We start from the raw sequence: 18,575 nt of genomic DNA, 5'->3' as shown, positions 1-18,575 counted from the left end.
AATAAAATTTGTTATATATAATGAGATATAGAGAGAGATAATAATATAATTAAAAATATATAGTATATATAGAATTTGACTATAAAATAAATAATTAACTTGTTTGCATTTTGTTCTTTGTGTTTTTTATATAAATGGAAGATTTTTGTTTTGCATTGAACTTCTTTGTTGGGGTTTTACAGAAAAAATAGCTTTAAAGAAGTTCTGCCTTATAGTTTGATGAGGAGGATGTTTTTCATTTCCTTTTTTTGTATTTTTAAATATACATATGGTTTTATATAATAATATATTTGTTTTTTAAATATTTTTCATAAAGTTGTTGTTTTTTTTTAATTTTTTTAATATAATTTTCAGTAGTAAAAACATTTTGTGCTCTTTGTTTGGTTTTCGTGTGTTGTTTTTTTTTTTGTTTTTCATTAGTTTTTTTTGGTTGTAGAATAGAAAAAAGTAAGCCAGTGGTTCACAACTCGTGTTATGCGAATGTTTTGTTTTTTTGAGATTTTCCATTTTTTATTGGTTGTGTTTTGTTTTTTTTTTTGTCCTTTCTATGTTTAGTTAAAGCTTTACTATTTCCATAACAAGATTACAAGGATTACCATCATGACATACTTGCCGCCAGTGCCACATTTGCTGCTTCTTCTCCCTCGACCACAAACAATTATCGCAAAATGTTAAGCTTCAATTTGACAATGAAAAATGTTACCCAATTTTGCATTTTCGATTACGTCTTCAGATTGGCACGATCTTTGGCACGTCGTTTGGCCAACATTGAATCGGCCACCGGCCCCACATTGGCCGCCTGTGGAATTGCTATAGCCCGGAAGGTGGCATCTACGGCTCCACGTAAAGCAGCATTTGCTTCACGGGCCGTATTGGCATTGCAGGCAAAACTTGTTACAGTCGCCGCCGCAGCTGCCGTCGCTGTTGCCTGTTCCTGTTGCGAGGGCACATAATATTCCGTTAGACGTACAGATCCGGCTGTTTGTTCTTTCAACCAGGGGTGTTGTAATATTTGTGCTGCTGTTGGCCGATTTTCTGGTACTATATGTAACATTTGTCCCAATAGCTCTTTAACCGATGCCGAAATGCTTGACCAACGCGCTGCCGAAAAATCTATATGACCCGAACCAATACGTTTTAATATCACACCGGGTGAATCATTTGGTGTTGAGGCAAATGGTGTCCGACCCGATAACATAATGTACAGGAGTACTCCCAGCGACCATATATCACATGCCAAATCGTAACCTTGTCGTTTTAATACTTCGGGTGCAACAAAATTTGCTGTATAGCAGGGGGTCATCAGGAGACCATTGTCGGCACGCAATTGTTTGGCGAAACCTAAAGTGAGTGAGGGGAGTAAGGTGAAATTAGTAGTGATTTGATGAGAGGGGGGGTTAATAGAGAGAGTGTTTTTTGGGGGAGCGTAAGTCATGCTGATGTCTATTGAGGTCGATAGTCAGGCAAATACTTTAACAAGGTTATCATTTTTTCGAAGGATTAAAAAAACGTTTTTAAGGACATAAAAAGACGTGGTGGAAATATCAGAGAATGAATATTATTCTAAGGATTATGAGAGGCGTGGATTTTTTTTAAATATATTTTTCCAAGAAGTGTCAGAGCTTTAGATTTTTAGTTTTCTAAGAAGTACCTTTTCACATGAATCTTAAAAAAATTAAAACGTTTGTGACATCATTTTATTTAATGTTTTTTTTTTTTTACTTGAAAGCCTTCTCATGTTAAATCCCCATCTAATGAGAATGGTAATAACAAAAAACAATGTCTGCACTACACACTCTCCCATCTATAATAACCCCACTGTCTCCTTCATAATGTGTAGTAATATCCAATTAATTTAATTAATATTTCATTGCATCCATAGCATGGTGGGTGTTCAAACAAACATCAGAACTACACTTCATCGGAAATTATTATCAATTACAAATCAAATAAAATACAAAACTCATCTATAAATACATTACACAGCAGAGTTCGACTAAGAGTGCGTGTGTATTTATTGCAATACAATTGTGGAATTATAGTTTTTCATACGAGGTATGAGAAAAGAGAAGTTTAAAATATACTCAACTTACAGCATCGGCCTAAAAAATCATTAAGCTTGGACTTTTTAATATAATAGGGTGGCCCGAACATGAAGTTATATTCACAATTTCAAGTTTGCAGGACATTTTTATATTTAACATGACGTTGTTTTATCTACCATGTTGGAAAATGTGCCTAAGACCATCAAAATATCTAAAACCGTTTGGGATGGGGCTATGGTATATCACATTGCACATTAAAAATTTTTTTTCACCCTCCAAAACTAGATATGCCAAATAATAGATTTTGCTTCAAAATATCAAAAATGGGATATTGCATGTACTTGGACCTACATTTCTGAAAAGGTGTTGTTGATCTACTAATAGCCCCATTGTTTGCTTTATCCAAAGATGGACAAATATTAATAATATGTGGTAGGAAGATTAAACTCTCAATGAAAGCCCAAATATATTAAATTAAAATTCCTAAAATCCGCAATAAACCGAAAATTTAAGGTACCGTTATATGGAAGCTACACAAAAACATGGACCGACATATGACATTCTAAACATCATAAGAGTAGTAGCAATTTATGTGCACAGTTTCAAATCTTTAACTTAAATATTACGAGGTATATTGTAATTTGCAAGACCCCATAAATATATATTTCTTGTGGGGTCTCCGAATAATAATACTTTGAGTTGTTTCAAACGAAATTACAACTTTTATAGACACCCTATCTTATGGATGTGTTTATTTCCCAAAAAATTAACCCAATTAAAAGTTAAAAATAAAACAAGTAAAAAAGTATCAGCCGACAGATCTATACCCTCAACTTATGGTTTGCGGAGGTCTACCGAATTACACCCAGGTTATATTATTTTTATTTTGGTAAAAATTCCTTTTTTTAATTACGCTTTTGAAGTCCCTTAAAAAATATTTTTTAATGTACGCTTCCGTAGTCTTTTAAAGCAATTTTTTTAATCCTCTAAAAATAATTTTTAAATCTACGCGTTGTAATCCAACGCTATAATATTCCTTTAAAAATATATATTTTTTAAAAATGTCAGATTTATTAATATTTGGAAAATTTACTTTGAAAATTCTACCCGATAGTTCTTTGAAAAATGTTAAACCTTGATTTATATACCTTTCACCACACTGTGGTACAGTGTATTATATCTTTGTGCATACGTTTGTAACAGACAAAAGGAAACGAGAATATGCATAGAATCACTTTCTATGTCGATTTATGAATGGCCGTCCATCTGTCTGTTCATGTTAAATTGTAAACAATGTACAGGTCGCATTTATGATCCGATTTGGATGAAATTTAGCACAGCTCACTTATTTGGCACAAGGACGAACCCTATTGAAATTGGGGAAAATCGGTTCAGATTTAGATATAGCTCCCATATATATATTCGTCCGATTTAATGTAAATGGTGTACCAAAGTCCCTATATACCTTTCGGTTTGCTCGAAATTTGGCACAGCGCCCTGAAGTTGGTATAACCTACTGTGTGTAAAGTTTCGTTGAAATCGGTTCAGATTTAGATATAGCTCCCATATATAGTTTCGTCCGATTTGCAGTAAATGGTGCACCAAAGACCCAACATATGGCCGATTCGCACAAAATTTTGAACAACGTACTGAAGTAAGTATTGCCTAACGTGTGTCAAGTTTTGTTGAAATCGGTTCAGATTTACATATAGCTTCCATACATAGTTTCGTCCGATTTTCAGTAAATGGTGCAGCAAAGCCCCAAAATATAAAAAAACCCAATTTGAAAATCTAATCGTTGTTCTTTGGTCCATTGAAAAAATATTTATTTTTTTAATCTACACCTAAGCGTATTTCCTTATTTTTTATCTACGCTTTGTTGGTTGCCTTGAAAAATATTTTGGCAATCCTTTGTTTTTAATCTACGCACATTTTTTATAAAAAATTATGATTTGGTTTCTCTCTGAAAAAAAAAAAATATTTACCTACGCTTCCGTAGGCGTTTGAAAAGATTAAAAAAATATACGCTTTGCAAATCCTACGCTATGGTATTCCTTTAAATAAAACTATTTTTAAAACAGTGAGCGGAGCAGTATAGTCGGACGGGGCCGACCATATGATACCCTACACACAACTTACACAAAAATATAACATTCTGTGGTTCTATATTCTGAGCTTGTGCAATATTTCGCGATATTTGCACCTTCTTGACCAACTAGAGGTCAAAAAATATTACTTATATTCAGTACAGTTCTTCTCATTACTTGTCTAAAGATTCCCTTCATCGTGGCTTGTGTTGTGATGTTCGGCTTTCAATTGTTGCCTATAGATCCACTCGAAAAAACACAAAAAAGTTTTCGGTCCACTTCATCCCAATATTATTATCAGATCATCACCGAAAACTATAGGCGTTGTCCTTACCCATACCTGGGTCCTCATGGAAAATTTCAAAGCGAACAGCGCTATATTTCAGCCCTCTAGTGTGGCAATGGGTTACTAAATAATGTATGAATACGTAAGCACCTGTAAAGATTTATGTGTAACTCCCACATCCGAGTACATACGACAATATAATTGTTATCAATTTAAAGGTCAACCTCTGCTTTTCTCTAGTGCAGGTTCTTCAGTTTTTTTAATACTTAAAAATTAAGTTGAAAAATTCTACCCGTTGACAGTTCTTTGAAAAATATATTTCTTAAAAATTGTCAATCCTTGAGATTTTTTAATATTTATTTTAAAGAAAACAATTTCTTATTTTTTATAAGACCCAACAATGTCTTTCCCCATTATGTAAAAACTTCGTAATGTATCGTAATAATGCTAATCCAAATGTTCAATTGAATTGTCCTATTAGTTACAAATTGACTTTTGTACATGGCTGGTTGTTTGACCCCATTGAGAGCAAGGCAAACACATGTGCTAAAAAAACACAGTCAAAGGGAGGTCGGTCGGTAATGGCGCAAAGGGTGCTACTACAAAAATGTGTAACAAGGATTGCGTAGCAGCATGTAAACATATTTAGACAAATATACACACGCAGCACACAGCTTTACAAAAAAACAACAAAAAATGGTTGTTATAGTAGTAAATCGCATTTTACTACACGACAAAAAAGAAGCATACAGTGGAACATGGCTATAAAGGGGATCAAAAATTGTATTTCTTATAGGAATATCCTTCTCAAAAAATGTTCTTTCTTATAACCATTTTCTAAAAAATCGAAAAGGTAATCTGAAACTTCTTTTGCTGAAAATTATTCAATTCTGAAAACTACGACAATCACGACTCTCCTCTGTAAGTCAGCAAGCCAGCCACCAAAAAGCCAAAGACCTTATAAATATAGTATATTCCTCTTCGTCTGTCCAGCGTTCATCATCATCATATATTACAAACGACTCATTGTTGTTGTTGTTGCTCCGTACTTATGATGAGGATGATGATTAAGGGTGGTTCTAATAATAGAAATGTTTTTACATGTAATAATAATTGAGGGTGTTCGGTCGTAGGTTTTTTTCTCTCAGTTTCTGCATTTAGAAGTCGTCGACGATGTAGGATATGCGTGTGTGGGAGGGTGTTGCTTGTAAAATGCGTGGGTCGCCAACGACATCGCAATAATAAAAAAAAAAAAAACTAAAAGAAAGTTGTTTGGCACTTTTGACTGGTTGTGATTTTTTCGAAAATTGTTTGTTTATGTATTTAACAACAACAGCAACAACATGTGGTTGTTGGATGGAAATTGTTTTGTGTTATTGTTTGTGAAAAATGACTTGCATGTTGTTATGTACGAATGTAGGTTGTACTTGAAGATTTTTCCTCACACACACACATACCACATTCCTCCTCATACTGTTCTGTAGTAGTCTAAGGGAAATAGTATATTATGAAGTGGAGGAACGAAAATATACCCCGAAATAGAGAATTCATTATGTTAATTTAAGTAGTTGTGTGTGTGCGTGCGTGCATGTGGGAGTTTATTTAATCTGTGGTCGGCGGCTCTTAAACATATGTTGTCATACTTTTAGCTACCGGCTTAAGAATCTACATACATTTTTTTCGGTTTGTTTTTCTTTTTTCGAGAATCTGTTGTACAAATTCGTATTCTTTTGTTTTTGTTGTTCTTGGCTTTTGTTCTTGTTGTGTAGAGACAAGGATTAATGTGAGGCAGACAGACAGACAGTTAGACAACACTAAATGCCACAATTCACCATTTGTTTATTTTGTAATTTGGATGTCGGTTTCACTTTGAAAATATGGTAAATATGTTGGCATAATTCGTATAGGTAGAATTAATTCTTATGGGGGGTTAAAGGGTGGATGTGGGAAGTCAAGGAATTCTAAGAATCTTTTGAAAACAATGGGGAAATAGACATGGGATAATTATGTCTTATAAAATTTCGCTTGGGTAGCTCTTAAAAAAATAATAAAAATTCTACCCATGGTGGTCTTTATTAAGTATTTTTTGCTAATAATTGTAAAACATATTCAAATAAATTTTAACAATTATTTTTCAATAAACCAAACAATATTTTGAATCCTTGATTTTTTTTAAATATTTTGAAACATTTTTAGAAAACTACGACATTTTTAGAAATATTTATTGAAAAAATATTTGAAAAATATAGCCTTTTCTAATTATTTAAAAAATTCTGGCTGTACAAATTTATGAAAAAAAAAAACAGTAAGGAAAGTAGTAAAGATGGACTGGGCCGACTGTATGATACCCTTCACCACTTTGGGTATATTCTACAATTGTATCCTAAAAGACGTCTCCTTTTCGAAGTAACATTGACATAAAATTGAACGAAGTTATATATGTGATCTTTATCGATATCTAAACGTACTACCATCATTCCTGCACAAGTCATTCTGCAACCTATGCACTGCTTAAAATTTAATCTCAATCAGACACCCATTGATTATTTGGTGTACAATTAACATGAATGAGTCAAATTTATATATAGCAGCTATGCAATATCTATATCTGAAGCGATTTCAAGGAAACTTGCAAGCGGTTAACTTATATTAATTTCAGTACATTGTATCAGTCGGCCTAGTTATGTACTTTACTGAAAATCGGACGAAAATATATACAGGAGGTGTATGTAAATCTGCGCCTATTTTCACGAAATTGTACACACATCTAGACTTAATTCAGTACGTTATGCCAAAATTTGTGCAAATCAAACGATTTTCAGGGACTTTGGTGCACCATATACATAAAATCGGCCGAAACTATATGGGAGCTATATCTAACACTGAATCTGTTTTCACAAAACTAAGCATACATCATTCTAGACTTAATTCAGTACGATATGCCAAAATTGGTGCAAATCCAAAGATATGCAGGGACTTTGGTACACCATTAACCTAAAATCGGGCGAAACTATTTGGGAGCTATATCTAAATCGGAAGCGATTTTCACGAAACTTAGCACACATCATTCTAGAGTTAAATCAGTACGCTTTGCCAAAATTCGTGAAAATTTAATGATTTTCAGAAACTTTGGTGCACCATTTACCTAAAATCGGGCGAAACTATATATGGGAGCTATATCTAAATCGGAATCGATTTTCTTCATTCTAGAGTTAATTCAGTACGCTGTGCTAAATTCCGTGCAAATTGAATGATTTTCAGGGACTTTGGTGCACCACTTACCTAAAATCGGTCGAAACTATGTATGGGAGCTATATCTAAATCGATACCGATTTTCCCGAAACTTAGCACACATCATTCAGTACGCTGTTCAAATTCGTGCAAATTGAATGATTTTCAGGGACTTTAGTGCTCAATTTACCTAAAATCGGGCGAAGCTATATATGGGAGCATATCTAAATCTGAACCGATGTTCATGAAACTTTGCACACATCATTCTAGACCTTATTCATTACGCTATGCTCAAATTTCGTGCAAATTGAATGATTTTCAGGGACTTTAGTGCTTAATTTACCTAAAATCGGGCGAAGCTATATATGGGAGCTGTATCTAAATCTGAACCGACGTTCATGAAACTTTGCACACATCATTCTAGACCTTATTCATTGTGCTATGCTCAAATTCGTGCAAATTGAATGATTTTCAGGGACTTTGGTGCTCAATTTACCTAAAATCGGACGAAAATATATATGGGAGCTATATCTAAATCTGAACCGATTTTCTCCAATTTCAATAGTGTTCGTCCTTGGGTCAAATAAGTGACTTGTGCCAAATTTCATCCAAATCCAATTATAAATGCGACCTGTACTTTGCTTACAATTTAACATCAACAGACGGACGGACATGCATAAATCGACTCAGAAAGTGATTCTATGCATATTCTCAAAAGGAACCATGGGTCTATCTCGATTCCTTTTGCCTGTTACAAACATATGCACAAAGGCATAAACAGGGTATTATGTCCACCACAGTGTGGTGAAGGGTATAAAAACAGTAAGGAAAGTAGTAAAGTCGGACAGGGCCGACTATATGATACCCTTCTCCACTTTGGGTATATTCAACAGATGAATCCTAAAAGACGTCGCATTTTTAAAGGACCAGTAAAATGAAATTGGATCCATAAACATGTCATTCTGCAACCGATACTAAATTTTTCATTTGGTCAGATATAGACGCTATATCTAAATCTGAACCGATTTCAGGAAACATAACACACATCATTCTAGACCTAATTCATTACGCTGTACCAAATTTCGTGCAACTCGAAAAATATTAAGGGACTTTGGTGAACCATTTTGGTGAACCATTAAGTCGGACGAAAATATATATGGGAGCTATATCTAAATCTGAACCGATTTACCCAATTTCAATAGCGTTCGTTCTTGGGCCAAATATATGAGCTGTGTCAAATTCGATTCGAATCATAAATGCGATCTGTACTTTGTTAACAATTTAACATGGACAGACAGACAGACGGACGGACCTGCATAAATCAACGTAAAAAGTGATTTTATGCATATTCTCAAAAGGAACCATGTGTACATCTCGTGTCCTTTTGTCTGTTACAAACATATGTACAAAGACATAATACCCTGTACCACAGTGTGGTGAAGAGTATAAAAATCTACGCCTTGGTAAACTTTGAAAAAATATTTTAAAAAATCTACGCTTGATAAACATTGAACAATATTTTAAAAAGGTTCGCCTTGGTACACCTTAAAAAATATTTAAAAAAAATTACACTTGGAAAAATATTTTTTAAAAAATCTTCGCCGTGGTTATCCTTGATTTTTTTTTTAAATCTAAGCCTTCAAAAAATACTCTTTGAAAATCCCAAAAAAATATATTTTTTTAATGTTTCTCTTTTCTTCAAAATTGTTTGAAACCATAGGAATTTTGTATTTAAGACTTTGATGATCCTTGAAAAATATCTTATAGCTCTGAATGAAAAAAATACCGAAAAAATTCTTATTTACCTTTAAAATAAAATATCATCTGTCAATTGCCCCAGTCCAAAACAGTCAACAATAAATTCCCCTCTCTCCCTCTTCATTTCTTCTCTTCTTCACCTCTTCTCATACTTACCCAAATCACAGAGTTTCAATGTCTCCGGCGTTTGCTTCATACTGGCATAAATCATATTCGATGGCTTTAAATCACGATGCACCACACCGTGTTCATGTAAATAGGCCACTGCAGATACCATTGTTCGCAGAACAACACTGGCTTCACTTTCACACATTTGTCCCACAGCCAAAATACGATCTAACAGCTCGCCACCCTTCAACAATTCCATTACCAAATAGGCCGACGACGTATCCTCATAGACGGAGAAGAGTGTTACAATATTTGGATGATTGCCATAACGCAACATAATTTCAACTTCTTCCCAACAATCGGATGATGATGAATTGGCCATATAGGCAGCCTTTTCAATTATCTTGACAGCGAAATGTTTTTTGGAGGCTTTGTGTTCACATAGACGACACACCGAAAATGTACCACGACCCAATTCCTGGAGAATGTTATAGTCATTGTGAAAATTGCCCGGCAATACACCGGGCAGTGTGCGTGCAGGTTCTTGACATGGCAGATAGGGTGAGGGCGGTGATTGTGCATCATTGTTGAGGGTTTGTTCCAGCAGCATGGGTGCGACAAAACTGAATCCACGAAATATTTCATGGGCTGAGGCGGAAATGGGTCCTCCTGGAGAGTCTCTGGGCGATTTTGAGGTGTATTCCACATCAAAGTAGAAGGCATCATCACGTGACACGGCAGGTATAAAGGGTGGACGTACCTCTTTACGTTCCAAACGTACCCAGTCGATGGTGGCAAAGAAACAATGGGCCTTAATGTCCAAAATGCCATTAGGTCCGGCACCCAAACGATTTTGGGGATTGCGTTTGAACAATGCCCTCAGCAGGGCTTGGGCTTCGGGTGATAGATTTTCGGGCATACCCAATTTAGATCTGAGAATTTGTGTCATTGTCTCTTGCCGAGTTTGGCCATGGAATGGTAGGTTACCGGTTAACATTTCATACATTAGGACACCGAAAGACCACCAATCGGCAGCAAAATCGTGACCCTTGCGATTGACAATCTCTGGTGCCATGTATTCCACGGTGCCACAAAAACTATAGGTTTTCGAACCATCCAAGGGTTGTTTGGACAGGCCAAAATCAGTCAGGGCAATGTGACCATTTTCATCGAGCAGAATATTCTCCGGTTTCAGATCACGATATATTATGCCCAGGGAATGTAGATGATTGAGGGCCAATGCCAATTCAGCCAAATAGAATTTCACATCTTCTTCGGTAAACATTACCTCTTTGGAGAGACGGGTGAAAAGGTCACCACCCCGCAAAAAATCCAATATCAGATATAGTTTACCCGGTGTCTGAAAGGCATAGTGCAATTTAACGATGAACGCATGACCCACATCGGCCAGTATTTTACGTTCGTTTGTGCTACGCACTCTGTCCTTGATCTTCAGGGTGGCCTTCTTCAAGACCTTCATGGCGTACAGAGTACCCGCATCTTTGCCAATGATTTTACGCACCAGAAACACTTTGCCGAAAGAACCTTCGCCCAGAACACGAAGTAATTCGAATTGTGAAGGATCTGCTTTGTCATGGCCTTCCTTGATGACCTCCCGTATGTCAAATTCGTTTTCCCTCAGCTCGCCACAATCGCCACCGCTCGCCGACATTCCGCACTCGGAATCACTTAGGTCCATTAAATCATTTGACGAGGCATCCAGATGCTGGTGTTTGTCCAAAGCTGCCTGCAGCTGTGTGGTTTCGATGCGTAAACTCAGCGGATCAATGGCCAGCTGTTGCTGGTGGTGCTGATGTTGTTGGCGCCTCTGACAATTGGAAACCGTTGTTATGCCCGTGCTCTCCTCATCTGTGGGCGTGTGTTCCATCGGTGTTACCGCCAGGCTACTGCAACCGGATGAAGTAATCTGCATACGTGCCAGACCCACATGTTCATTGAGATTGCAGAGATTCGACGAGGATGACGATGAGGAGGGGGGTATGTTTGCGGCCGTGGTTACGCCCAATTGCTGCTGTTGCCTTAGATCTTTGTGAAGATCGGCCAACGGCATGGTGGCGTTAAATGTAAACTGCTGGGACGCTAACGTGATGGCTGTTTTCAATTTGCAAGGTTTCGGTGTATCAAGGAAATGTCAAATGGAAATCAAAATAATAAAAAAACGATGAAGGCAATCCAACAAACAGAAGTAATTAATCGAGTATTCTGCGTTTTTGCAATGTGTGCTGAGCTGTGCTGTTCCAAACGACGAACCGACGACGACGACACCACACACACTAAACAATAGAAAACAACAAACAGACGACAACAGCGACGCGACCGAATTGTTTGAATGATGACCTCCACCGACCAGACCAAAAGGCGTAGGCGAGCGTGACTGGCCTTCAGTGGAAAAACATGAACTCAACGAACGCCGTTTATTTCCTTGGTCCAGTGTGGTCCGCCGTATGTTATTTCCCGATTTGCAATTTCAATATAATCTGCGACTCTACGACCAGCGTAATTTTTTGTTAAAGAATTCCGTTCGTTTACACGAATATAAATCAGTATTAAAAAACAATACTTTTTCTTAGCTTGCAATCTTCATTACTATTTTTCTTTTTCTTTTCACTTATTAATGTTGTTCACAGACACAGAGAGAGAGACATATACTATGGAGAGAATATTGACAATTGTCAAACAATGACAATGGATTGGTTGGCTAAGGGTCTACAATTAGTGCGAACGCAAACGTAACGTATTGTTAATGGAAATTACCACAACGTTACTCACTCCCGTTGTCTATGTGTGTGTGTTGAGGTTTGTACACAAATAATAAAATATGTCAAAATCAGCTGTTAGTCATCAGCATTACGTTACTTGCTTGCAGTAACTCTATCAATCAGCTGTGTGTAATTTTTTAACAGTCAACAGTAAGGTTGCATTTTTTCTCTCTGTATTTGGTAGTGTTGCCAATCACAATTTGCCAATTTTGAAATGTATTTGTATATGTAAGGAGGTCATTTATATACGTGTTTTGCATATGAACATAATTTTAAAATCATTTATTTATTTTACTGGAATTTTCTTTTCACTTTTGTTTTGCTTATAATTATTGTTATTAGTATTGCAAATAGTTGTTTGTTGTTGTTGACACTTACCTTGAACACATTTGCAATGCACAGCGATAAACGGAAACCACACTGACAACAAAATGTAGAAATAAAGTGAAAATGAGACCAGATGCAGCGGAAATTTCACTTTTGGCATTCAATAAATCGAACTGAAATGAGAGAATGGAGAGAATTGGTAATTGCGAATAAGAAGAATGAAAAAGATATTGGAAAATTGAGGGAAACATTACAAAAGGAGTAAATCATTTTTTAGAAGAAGGTAAGTATAATTATCTGAAAATTACACTGTTCCAAATGTTGTAATCGACAAGTAAAAACGTCTTTAAATTCCTTAAATTCGATCGGGGTTATTGTATGGGTATTTGGCTTAAGTTTATATTTAGGCACCGTCGCAGTTCGAAATTTTTACTATGTATAAGTAGTTTTAGTGGCCCTGTTTTCATGGGTTTTGCATGAGTTTTCCTATGGGCTTACACAACTGCAAATTCTGTACACAACACTGCTGCTTTCCTCCCTTTCATTGTCCCTTTCCATTCTTCATACCTCCCTCTCCTTTGTGTAAACCCCTACTTGGGCAATATTTTTTTTATCAATTTCAATGTCGAAGAAAACCATACTATTCTATTTAGTAGAAGATTCTGTCGTAGCCATAAATCCCCATCCGAAGGTCGACCACTCACCAAAACTATTCTATTTATTTCTCCATAGAAGGAAGACTATATAGGGGTCTCAGTGAAATTTTGGAAGCCAATATTGAAGGAATGATTCAAATTGATATTAATATTGCGTAGTTAATGTTGAAAGTCCTGGACACATGCAAAGGTCTCACTGGAACTTGGGAGGCCCGTATCCCAAGAAGTATGAATTTCCGCATGATTGTTGCAATAATTGCCTTTAGGGACTAAATGTGTTAGAAATAATCCATGGCCTGACCTTAGGCTTGATTTGTTCCAGAAGCTACAACATTCTTGATATGAACATAATGTTTATACCCCTCACCACACTGTGGTACAGGGTATTATGTCTTTGTGCATATGTTTGTAACAGGCAAAAATAATCGAGATAGACCCATGGTTCCTTTTGAGAATATGCATAGAATCACTTTCTGAGTCGATTTATGCATATCCGTCTGTCCGTCCATGTATTTTTGTTAACAAAGTACAGATCGCATTTATGATCCGATTTGGGTGAAATTTGTCACAGGTCACTTAATTGGCCCAAGGACGAACACTATTGAAATTGGAGAAAATCGGTCCACGTTTAGGCATAGCTCCCATATAAGGGTACCCCTAAATTTTCGGTATTTTGAGGTTCTTGATCGCATTTTTCGACCGAATTCGCTGACATTGGTACATTGAGTTCTTATTGGGTAGCAAATCTCCCTACCAAAAATTATAAATAAAGGTCCATTTTTTCGGAGAGCACCCATATAAAGGTACCCCCAATTTTCGGTATTATCGGGTTCTTGGGCTCATTTTATAACTGAATTCTCTGAAATTTTGTACATTGGGTTCTTATTGGGTACCAAATTACTCCACTAAAAATTATAAATATAGGTCCAGTTTTTCTGGTAGTCCCCATATAACGGTACCCCCAAAATTTTGTATTTTGGGGGTTCTGATCGTATTTTTCGACCGAATTGACTGTGATTTAGTACGTCGAGTTCTTATTAGGTAGCAAATCTCTCCGCTATAAATTATAAATATTGGTCAATTTTTTCGGATAGCCCCCATATAAGAGTTCCCCCCAATTTTCGGTATTTTGAGGTTCTTGAATCAAATTCTTTTTATACCCTTCACCACACTGTGGTACAGGGTATTATGTCTTTGTGCATATGTTTGTAACAGGCAAAAGGAAACGAGATAGACACATGGTTCCTTTTGAGAATATGCATAGAATCTCAATTTGGCACAGCGTAGTAAATTAGGTCAGATTTAGATATAGATCTCATATATATTTTCGTCCGATTTAATGTAAATGGTGCACAAAAGTCCCTTAATATCTTTCGGCTTGCACTAAATTTGGCACAGCGTAATGAAATAGGTCTAGATGTGTGTTAAGTTTCCTGAAATCGGTTCAGATTTAGATATAGCTTCTATATCTGACAAATGCAGAATGACGTGTTTATGGTTCCAATTTCATTTTACTGGTTCTTTAAAAATGCGACGTCTGATAGGATTCATCTGTTGAATATACTCAAAGTGGTGAAGGGTATCATATAGTCGGCCCCGTTCGACAGAACTATATTGTAAGGGTATTATGGCTTTGTGTTGCCACAAGAGTTTGTAACGCCGGAAAATATTGGTCCTAGACCCACTTTTAGTATACTGATTGTGATAGCTAAGTCTATCTAAGTCGATCTAGACATGTGTGTTCGTCCGTCCTTCTGTCCACTATAATTTGTAAACACAATAAAAGCCGCAGTTATGGATCAATGGGGACGAAATTTTGCATGTAGGACGGATTCTGGCAAAAGAAGACCCCTAATGTCTTTGCTAATGATCGGTTAATATTTAGGCTATGAAATGGATTAAAACTTTATTTTTTATGTGTTTTCTGGTCGCTCTAGATGCCACAATTTTGATCTAATCGTCACGAAATTTTACTCAGAGAATCAATAATTAGCGGATCAAATGAACCAACATTTTTTGTGTACATTTTTCTACGTAAACAACATGATTCGGAAAATATGTCGCAGAGGAGTGTGTAAATATCGCGAAATATTACCTAGGCTTGGAATATTGAACCGCAGAAATTTAGAGCTTAGTGGTGGTTGTGTATGGTATCATATCGTCGGCCCCATCCGGCGATTCTTCTCCGCTCACTGGTTTTAACTACCCAAACACTGGAAAATCGAATTACAGTAATTTCGTTCGAATAATGAGACAATACTTTAATCGATAGGTCCCTTTTTCTATATCAAACCTCGTAGAAGTAGTAACAATGTATGCGCAAAATATTTAAACTCTGACCTAATCACGGTCATGGCTAAATCGATTCCGAAGAAATGGAATGACAAAATGACTATACACTTTGTCTTATGATAGATTCCTTGATGGGGCCAATCAATCAACTCCTTCTGGATTAAATTTGGAATATCTGTGAATTTAATATGAAGTAAATTGTGTATCGGATTTAAGTTAAACTTTGTAATACCTTTAGCAAACCTAAAGGAAGGTCAAAATTAGACCAGTAATGCTGGATAGACTCGTGGTTTAGTTTTGCAGAAAATTTAAATTCAATTCGTAGACGTAGTTAAAAAGATAATTCAATGAAAAGGTCAGTCAGTACGGGTTTATATGTTCCCTACCTAGAAATCATATGGGTCCAAAATAATAGAAAGACCATTTATAAAAATTATGAGTACTCTTTCGGTAGAGTTAAAATACAATAAATATTAATGGTGAACCATTTGTGGATGTTATTTCTGGTCCTTTGGGCTTACAGTTACATAGGGGTAGGATTTGGTCCATAGGAGTCATGATAAAAGAAAAAAGTCATGAAAATGAAAATTTTCTCAATCTCAGTATTTGTGTGTGGAGTTTCATATCATTGGAAGAACGAGAAAATTCCTGACTACACCGAGTTCTAATACATAAAGTAACGAGGAGAAGTGAATGAGGACGGTAATGATACTGCAAAAGAATAGACAGGTTCGATAGTGAGCTGAAACTCTTTCTTGTATGTTGAAATGCCTAAAAAGTCTATTAATTCTGCAAAATATTAGTTTTTACTCACCTCTTCCTTCGATTGGTTAACATCACGTGATAGTCCAACACCCGATATGGCCAAGGCCAAAGTACTCGTGGCAATACACACTAAACTCAATGCCAAAAATGATGTTTGGGTCTTACGCAGACCCACGACACCCAATGATCCAGTTACTGCAGCAATCAAACCCGTCCAAATACCACAGCCAGCTGTGGACAACGCTGCTTCGCGTACAATTAACAAAGAACCCAATGCCACCAATGAAATGGCCAACAACAACTGTAGTAGGCCCAAAATAATTTGTACTGGAAATGCCGAGCAACAGGCGGTGCTACTTTTCGGTTTAAATGAGGCAGATTTCTTTTTTAGGGATTTTACCGATTTCACCGAACTACGATCATCCTTGATGAGTTCTGGTGGAAATCTTTGTTTTTTACTAATTCTCGAATCTAATGTTGCTGCCCGGGAGGCTATGGTTTCTTGCAACTGTTGTTTGAATTCTTCGTGGGATATTAATTTGGGTTTCTTCAAGCTGTCATCCTTGACGGTGTCCACCAGTGTGGCAGCTGTTAGTTTTAATGGCTGTGGTGGTTTCTCATCATAGACGGGACTGGAATAAATGTGACTTTGTGCATCCATTGGTTTGCCATTTGTCATGGACGATTTGTTGTTGTTGCTGTGGTTGGAATTTTGTTGTTGTTGTTGCGGTGTAGTCGGCATTAATTCATCATCACTTCCGTTTGTAGTTTGTTGTTGCAACATGGCTATTTCGGAATTGGTTAAACTGTTGTGCATATTTGTGGTGTTGGTACTCTGTTCAATTGTGGTCTGCATCATTTCCTCATGGTTGTTGTTGGCCATCGATGGTGAAGAAGAAGAAGCATTAACATTACCACCCATTGCCACAGCAATATTGCCCATACTGTTATTGTTACTGTGGTGGGTTGCCCGATCGACAATGGTATCCATGCTGCCCGTTGTTGAGTCATGTGAGTCAATCGTGCGTGCCGGCGATTCAGATTGCCGGTTTGTATCACTCTGATTAGTTGTGGTGATGATGGAATGATTACCATTTGCCTCGTTCATTTTGTTATTTGTTGCTGCTGGTGGTGTCGATGGTGTGAAGCTGTGTGTTTTAGCTGCTTTGACTATAGGCTATGCCGGTTGTTGTTGTTGTATTTCCAATGCAGGAAGAGAGTTTTGCGGTCAATGATATTTTATTTGGCACGGATCAAATGTTTGTTATTATTTGTTGTTGTTTTTATGGAGTATGCGGGGGTGTGGAATCGGTTAGCAGATTTAATCATTGATACCGGTGTGTGCGGTAATTTAAGACATTGATTTCCTGAAACGAGAAAAAACGGAAGAAGAAGTGGCGGTAAGAAGGGTGAAATAGTAAGATAAAGAGGAAAATAAACAAATACAATTTCGTGACAAAAATAAATTTTGGAAAAGCCTCGGATTTTAAAAGTCTGTTTTCAAGCCTCCAGCGTGGATATTTAGACTATTTTTTCAGAGTTATTATAGCTTCAGGCGCGCACTTTTTAAATCAAGGTTTTTAAGGTTGATTATAGCCTCAGACATGGATTTTTTAAGGACTATTTTCAATGGTTATTACAGCCTATGCAGGATAACTTTAACTGATACAATGTCAGCAGTTTAAGTAAGAAAGGACCTCTCGGAGCCATTCAATACCGAACGAGGATTCAGACAAGGTGACAGTTTGTCGTGTGGCCTGCTCAACATCCTGTTGGAAAAGGTCATACGAGATGCAAATGTGAATAGAAATGGCACTCTGTACACCAAACAGCATATATTACTCGCCTACGAGAAGGAGTCTGCCAAAGTGGGACTGGCAGTAAATGGTGAAAAGACAAAACTGATGGTACGTCTAGTAGACTCGGACCAACTGTGGAACTTGAAAACTACATCTTCGAGATAGTGAACCATTGTATATACCTCGGTACCGCCATAAACCAAACAAATAATGTCAGTTGTGAAATCGGAGAATAGTGTTGGCCAATAGATGCTACTATGGTGTGAGTAAGCAAAGAAGCAAGGCCACCTCCCACCACACCAAATTCACACTCTACAAGACGCTGATATTACCCGTGCTGTTGTATGGATCTAAAGCATGAGTACTTGCGCATGAAGATGAGGCAGCTCTTGGAGTGTTTGATAGAAAAATTCTCCGGAAGATATATGAGCCGATCCGCGT

At 36.7% G+C, this 18,575-nt stretch overlaps 2 protein-coding genes across 2 annotated transcripts in view; both read right to left on the bottom strand.

Moving 5' to 3' along the window:
- Nucleotides 1-17,443, bottom strand: part of LOC133323236 (uncharacterized) — a 35,092-nt gene extending 17,649 nt beyond the window's left edge. Inside the window, exons 1-2 of the mRNA XM_061532193.1 lie at nucleotides 16,385-17,443; nucleotides 12,674-12,795 (exon numbers count right to left, since the gene is read on the bottom strand). Coding sequence (XP_061388177.1) covers nucleotides 12,674-12,795; nucleotides 16,385-17,443 — 1,181 coding nt within the window. The remainder of the gene's footprint in view (nucleotides 1-12,673; nucleotides 12,796-16,384) is intronic.
- Nucleotides 616-11,687, bottom strand: LOC133323233 (ribosomal protein S6 kinase 2 beta). Its single transcript, XM_061532190.1, has 2 exons — nucleotides 9,564-11,687; nucleotides 616-1,341 (listed from the first exon to the last, which is right to left on the bottom strand). The coding sequence occupies exons 1-2, from the start codon at nucleotides 11,584-11,586 to the stop codon at nucleotides 722-724; spliced, it is 2,643 nt and encodes an 880-aa protein (XP_061388174.1). The 5' UTR covers nucleotides 11,587-11,687; the 3' UTR covers nucleotides 616-721.
- Nucleotides 17,444-18,575: the final 1,132 nt, after the last annotated feature.

Source organism: Musca vetustissima, unplaced genomic scaffold, assembly GCF_032173495.1.
Source record: "Musca vetustissima isolate MV318-11 ecotype Yass unplaced genomic scaffold, APGP_CSIRO_Mvet_v1 utg2556, whole genome shotgun sequence".
NCBI lineage: Eukaryota > Metazoa > Arthropoda > Insecta > Diptera > Muscidae > Musca > Musca vetustissima.
This window is presented reverse-complemented; position numbering and strand designations above follow the sequence as displayed.